General features: G+C 28.8%; 1 protein-coding gene across 1 annotated transcript; it reads left to right on the forward strand.

The window, feature by feature from the left end:
* The first annotated feature begins 504 nt into the window (after positions 1 to 504).
* On the forward strand, positions 505 to 6,485 carry LOC102582372 (fatty acyl-CoA reductase 2-like). The gene is made up of 9 exons (XM_015307974.1): positions 505 to 760; positions 1,194 to 1,297; positions 1,385 to 1,584; positions 1,688 to 1,788; positions 3,579 to 3,789; positions 5,038 to 5,199; positions 5,315 to 5,396; positions 6,292 to 6,425; positions 6,473 to 6,485. The coding sequence occupies exons 1-9, from the start codon at positions 505 to 507 to the stop codon at positions 6,483 to 6,485; spliced, it is 1,263 nt and encodes a 420-aa protein (XP_015163460.1).
* Positions 6,486 to 7,096: the final 611 nt, after the last annotated feature.

Genomic DNA, 7,096 nt, shown 5'->3' on the forward strand with positions numbered 1-7,096 from the left:
CCAAGCCGCCACCCCACCCCCCGTGACACCGTCAATTTTTTTTTAAAAAAAGATTGTTTTTGTAAAATAATTTCCTGGATCAAATCTTAGGGTCGGATTTTGGAACGTTCATCGGGGTCTTATCCTAATTTGGGTGTCGAGGTCGGGTTCTAGATCAATTATCGGGGTTGATTTTCGGATTAGAAATTATTTTCCTAAAGAGTATTTTTTAATCTCAAGTCAAAAATAAAAGATATTTCCTGAAAAATATATTTCTTTCACTTACCAAACATTATAAAATAGTTTGTACATTATAAATCCACTTGTTTTCCAAGAAAACATATTTTAGGAAAACATTTTCCTTCGTACCAAACACACCCTATATCTCACATTGATTGCAAGTAAGACTACCTCTATAAATAATGTACAAAATATTTTTGCTTCTATAACATATAATAACTAAACTATTTGTTTAATTGTCAAATGACAATGCTTCACCTTCAAAATCTTTTTCCCCTTAATATAATGGTACCAACAACTAAGTTGTTTTCTGCAAATAGTACTACTCATTTCTCTAACAAATTTTCATACAAAATTAGATCAAAGAAAACTAGTCAATCAACATTAGGAATTGATCATGGCATTGGCATGTCTTCCTCTTCTATTAAAGCATTGAGTGATCATCAAGGAGATGTTTTAGCTAAAAATGGAATAGGGATTGCCGACTTTTTTGAAGCCAAAAACCTTCTTGTCACTGGTGTTACAGGATTTCTTGCAAAAGGTAATTTCATTGATAAATTTTTACAAAATGTGTGTTAAATTATGCATGGGTTTGGCGGTGATGTGCATAGGCGTGGTACTCCATTTCATCAAAATATCAGTGTATGTGAGACGATTGAACGTCCATAGTGGATAATTCTAACGAAGAAACGGTATATTTGAGCTATTTGAGAAATGGTTAGAGTATTTTTATCAAAAGATATAACAAAAGGATAAAATTGATGCTTTTCATATAATAAAGGAGCAAATTTGACCCTTTCCTTTGTTGTAATAGTAAGATCACAAAGCAAGGTTGATTCTTTTTGCCTACTATGATACCACGTTAAAATACATACTAAGCTTATTGTATCTAAAACATTAAGTTGTTAGAGAAAGTAGACATTTGACCACTTAATTATATCCTCTAACATTTACAATAAAACAATATTTTGCAGTTTTGATTGAAAAGATGCTAAGAACAACACCAAAAATAAACAAGATCTACCTCCTTGTTAGGGCAAAGGATAAGGAAGCTGCATTTGACAGATTAACAACTGAAGTATGTTTAATTAATTAAACTTTTTATATTAAAACAATTTAATTTCCAAATTAAGTCACTTATTATGCATGTATTTGTTTTCATCAGATAATAGAGTCAACATTATTCAAATGTCTAAAAGAAATGCATGGGGAATCTTATGAGTCATTCATAAGGAGTAAATTGATTCCTGTGGTTGGAAATATTCATGAGCCAAACCTTGGTATGGATAGTATTATTTCTCAACAAATAGCTCAAGAAATTGATTTGATCATTGACTCCGCAGCAAATACCACATTGGACTTGAGGTTAGTATGACCATCTCATCTAAAAGTTGTCAGAGACTCAGAGAGATCACGTACACTTTTATTTTTATATTTAATTAATTACGTCTTCATCAATATTATCTAGGTATGACTTAGCTCTTGATGCTAATGTGAATGGTCCATACCAACTCATGAAGTTTGCCAAGAAATGCAAGAACTTGAAACTTCTCATTCATTATTCGACCGGTATATATTCGAACTTGAAGCTTACCATCAGATCAACTCTCTCTTGTCTCTCATTTTTAATTTATTTTCTACTTCATTCACTTCTTTCAAATTTAACTTTTGTAGATATAATATATTATATGATTATTTATACACATACACAAGTGCATGAAATTTACCACCCACAATTCATTCAAATGTAGATTATATTTTAATTAAATTGTATATTTTTTAACATATCTTTAAATATATTAAGTACGATTCTGTTATTTTATTCAGTTATTTTTATAAATTTTAAAAATTATATAGTACAATTATAAAATTTAAATAAAATTAAACTTTCGATTTTATTTAAAAAATTGAATAATCGATTCAATTAGGTCAGTAAATCAATTGTTTTGTAAAAAAAAAAACATCGATACCCATAACTATAGTACTTCATCATAATATATTTGAAATCCTAGTTGGTTCATTTCTTTCATTTGTGCTTTCATTTTTTTAGTTTATTTCAATTTTTACACTAATGGAAAAGTTAATAGAAATTCATGAAATATTTTGCACCCTTGCAAAGTCTAAGTTTGTAAGTCGATGTTATCTCTGTACAGTTGATCTACGTGCATTTGTGGAATTACTATTAAATAACTACATATTTTTAGACAGAAGCAAATAGATCGACTTAGTCTATGCAATTTACCAATCACAAATCAATAGACACGCACAAAAATTAGCACCAAGACTTGAGAAATTATTTTTTCTATCGTCTTTATCGATGAAAGTGTATCAAATAAAAAATAAAAGTGTTAAACCAACAAATATTAGTGATCTAGTGGCAGAATCGTACCCCACTCACGATACTTATAACCTGGATTGTATTTTGAAATGATGCATAATTGTGTAATTTAAGAAAATTCATGAATTGAACTTTTTCATTTTAACAAAATGGATCGAATTCGTTTGTTTTAATATTTTCCCTTGCCAATTAACGAAAGGACTCTGTCTATTTCTTATGAAGCACTTATATTATTCTTTTTGTAAGTTGTCACTTGTAATTATGAACAATTGTAGCAAAAAAATTGTATTTAGCTATGAATTTTTTCGTAGCAAATAGTTGAATTATTCACTACAAATTTTAAGTCGTCGCTATTTAACACCTTACATATTTTGTGACAATTTTTTTGGGGTCACTGAATCACAGATTGTTTAGAGACAATAAAATCTTTGTCACCAATTATTTATACTATTAGTGACGAAAATAAATATCATAATTAAAGCTAAATTCTTATAGCTAAAATTTATAATATTTAACTACGAAATCTAATTTGTCGATATTGTAACAACATATTTTTTTAGATGAAATTTTTTTGGGTAAAAAAATCAATAAATTTTAAGACTAAAAATAATTTGTCATGAATTAGATACATTATTAGTGACGAAATAATGTGTCACCGATAATTTTAAATTCGTGACTAACACTACTTAACAAATTGCGCCAATTAATTTTTTGGTGGGAAACTTTAGTAGACGAAACTTTGCTACGGATTTTTTGTTTCGTCACTAAAAGTATTTCTCTCATATACTTAAGCACGAAAAGTAAATTTTGTCACTAAAAGCAAACAATTAGTGACGAATTTGATGTCGTAGCTAATAATTTCGTAGCTATATATCATATTTGTTGTAGTGTTTAAATCAACTTTTCATGTTATATGTTTTATAGTTTTTCTTTATATATATATAACGACATTGTTATATAGAAAACTATTATAAAAAAAGTATATAATTTAATTACTTTATTCACTTTGTTTCTTTTAAAGCATATGCCAATGGAGAAAGAGAAGGTCTACTATATGAGAAGCCTTTCATCATGGGAGAAAGCATAACAAAGGAAAAACTGACATCACATTCTTCATCTGCTAAATTTCCATCTCTCAATGCTGCCAATGAGTTGGAATTTGTATCAAAGTTGAAGAATTCTATTGAAAATAATGAGTTCAAGAAAATTATGAAAGAATTAGGAGCTGAGAGGTACATTGTTTTTTTGAAACTTTTTGTGTAAAATAATTCATATATAGATGTTTTTGTGACTAAAAGTCATTTTATTAAGGATAAAACAAATATTTTAATGTTAAATTGTCACTAAATATCGAAATGTGTCAGTTTTTAAAAGGTTGATTAAAAAGAAAAATTGTGTCATATAAATTATTACAAAGGAAGTGTTATGGAATCGAAGAAATTAGAAAGAAAATTTAAAGAGAGAGCGAATGATAACTCTGTGAATTGATTTTTGAATTGATTCAAATAGAAGAGTACATCACTAAATATTTTGCAATTAATGGAAACCCTAGACTTGAAAGGAAATAAAATACTATAGAATAATTCTAGACTAAAAAGAAAAAAGTAAAAAAATTCTACCAAATCTCAATAGGAAGTTCTATAGGGTGTACTAGTACAGTGTGAGATTAGTTATGCTAACACTATCTTTTTATTGTCTGTTTGATTTGTTATATTAAATGAATATGAATAATAATATTGAATATGATGTATTATAATATGAATAGTACCCTATATTAATTTTAATCCCATGATTTGTTATACACTCACTTAAACTAAATAGAATGTATAATAGATACATCTATTCGTTACACCATAATTAAATTTGCAATCAAACATCGTATAAAATATAGTAACTATTCTTATGCATCATACCAAACAATTCAAATAGTAGTACTCCATATCTCTCCCATTTCAATGTGATGATGTTTGACTGAATACAAAATTTAAGAATAAAAGAAAAGTTTAGATTGTTAATATTTTCTCTATTTCATATTAACTGAATTTTTAGGGATTTTCTCATTGTTCAAAATAATTGAATTGTTCAAAGTTCAAGATGAATGTTTGATTTTTTTTTTTCATATTTGCCCTTTCCTTTAATGAAGTTAGATGATTTTTAGGAGATAAATTACACTACTTGCAAAATTATATTTATGATTTCACAAAGGAAAATAGTGGAAAGTATTATTTAAATTATGTCCTTGAATATTTTTCTTAATAAGTGTGCATTACCTCACAAATTCAGTTAATATAGAATAGAGGGAGTACTAAATATGGAAGCATGCCATTTTTTCCCGAATCGACTAAAAAGGAAAAAAATATCACATAAATTAAGATAGATTGAGTAACATATATAACTATATAGACTATAATATACATACATATATTCGAGTATTATTAAATGAATTATACTATATGATTTATAATATAATTATCCAATAGGGCAAAGTTATATGGATGGCATGATACATATTCATTCACAAAGGCCATGAGTGAGATGGTGATTGATAGCATGAGGGAAGACATACCAATAGTCATTATTCGTCCCTCCATAATAACAACTAGTTATGAACAACCTTTTCCTGGATGGATACAAGGATTCAGGTACCATACATTATACTCTCTCGATCTGTTCTGACTTGACACAAAGTTTTAGAAATTAAAAAATGACTTTCGAATAAAGTTAGTTTCTAATTGTTTATGTTCTTCTATCTCACAGGGTAATCGACCCTATAATTACTTTCTATGGAAAAGGTGTGTTTCCAAGCATTTTTGCTGATCCAAATTGTCTTATTGATGTGGTATGTATGCTTTTCCAATAGATTTTAGTTTTATATTCAACATGTATTTTTGCCAAATTTTCCAATGAAAATATCTCTTTTGATCGTTCGGAATGATCTCTTTGTTGGGTTTTGGGTCTTTTTTCCTTTCTGTGGATAAATAAAAGTACAATTTGGACTAGCCCACTTTTGCTCATAAATCCAATATTATGGTGCATATGTAAGACTTATTTTAGGTCTTACTTTCAAGTTTTACAAGAAATAGATCAACAACCATATAGAGAGAAAAGTGAGAGAGTGCAGATTTTCGCACAAGCCTTAGCAGTAAATTTCAAATCGTGATTTCTGCTTCATTCCTGATTTTTGGACAGCTTGTTCCTTTCAACTTTAATCTCTGATTGGGAACTGAGAGAGGTGGATTTGGAGTCATGTAGCTCCAGATTTTAGCTCATGAGCAGTAACTGCATTTTGGTGATTTTACTCCTTTTATTTCTCTAGCTTTTTGATGTTATCTTATAGTTGTATTGCTCATTGTTTGGCACTCTGTTGGTGGCCATTTTGGAGAATACTTTTGCAACTCTTGTGATTATAGTGGAGTTTTGTCCTTGTGGTTTTTACTCTTCACCCACCCCGAAGAGGTTTTCCACATTAAACTTTGTGTCTTGATTTTATTTTGCTTTGTATTGGTTGATTTGTTTGCTGCCCCAAACAATATTTGTTCTTCCATTAGTTTGTCTTCTCTTGGTTCAAATAGAAGGGAAAATTTTGACTTGGATTTTCTTCCGCTATTATCTTGTCGTGTATCTTTATTTGTGCTTGTCTTTCCCAACATTCTTCTAGCCCTATTGATTTGTTTTGATCTGATATGGAATGAACTTGTTTGATCATTATCTGACAACTTGTTTACTTGGTTTAGGTTCCTGTTGATATGGTTGTAAATGCTACAATGGCTGCTATTGCAAAACATGGATACTTGCAAAGTCCAGAGCTAAATGTCTATCATGTAGCATCGTCATCTGTGAATCCTTTATTAATGTCACAACTTTTTGAGTATTGCTATGAATTTTTCCATTATTTTCCTTTTGTTAACTCAAAAGGAGATCAAGTTGAGGTTAGGAAGATGAGATATTTCAACAACATATTGGATTTTTCAAATTATATTTTGGAGCAACTGCTCAAACAACATGATGAAGAACAAGATTTGATTGAAGCTGAGCATTCAAAAATGCAAATGCATTTAAAAAAGAAGGTGCAATATTTGGAGAATTTTAGCAATTTGTATGAACCATATGCATTCTACAAAGGGTGGTATGACATTTCCTATCCTCAATTTCATGTTTTTTATTAATAATATTACTCCCTCCGTAACTTGACACGGAGTTTAAGAAAAAAAAAGGAAGACTTTAGAAACTTGTGATCTAAAATAAGTGATAATTATTTGTGTGGATATAAATCATTTTATTAAGGGTAAATGAACATTTTAAAGTTAACTTATTACTTAATATATAGAAATGTATCATTTTTTTTAAGACTGAATAAAAAGGAATTCAAGTCATATAAACTGAAACAAAAGGATGAACATTATACAGGTAGTATACCTTCAAGTATATTGTTTTTCAAAAAATGTCATATAAAATAAGGGAGAGAGGAAGAAATCCTTACGTCATACCATCCTACAGAAGGTGGTATGATGTTATTTTCTTAAATTTAAGACCTAGACA

This window comes from Solanum tuberosum, unplaced genomic scaffold (genome assembly GCF_000226075.1).
Source record: "Solanum tuberosum cultivar DM 1-3 516 R44 unplaced genomic scaffold, SolTub_3.0 scf00071, whole genome shotgun sequence".
Lineage (NCBI taxonomy): Eukaryota > Viridiplantae > Streptophyta > Magnoliopsida > Solanales > Solanaceae > Solanum > Solanum tuberosum.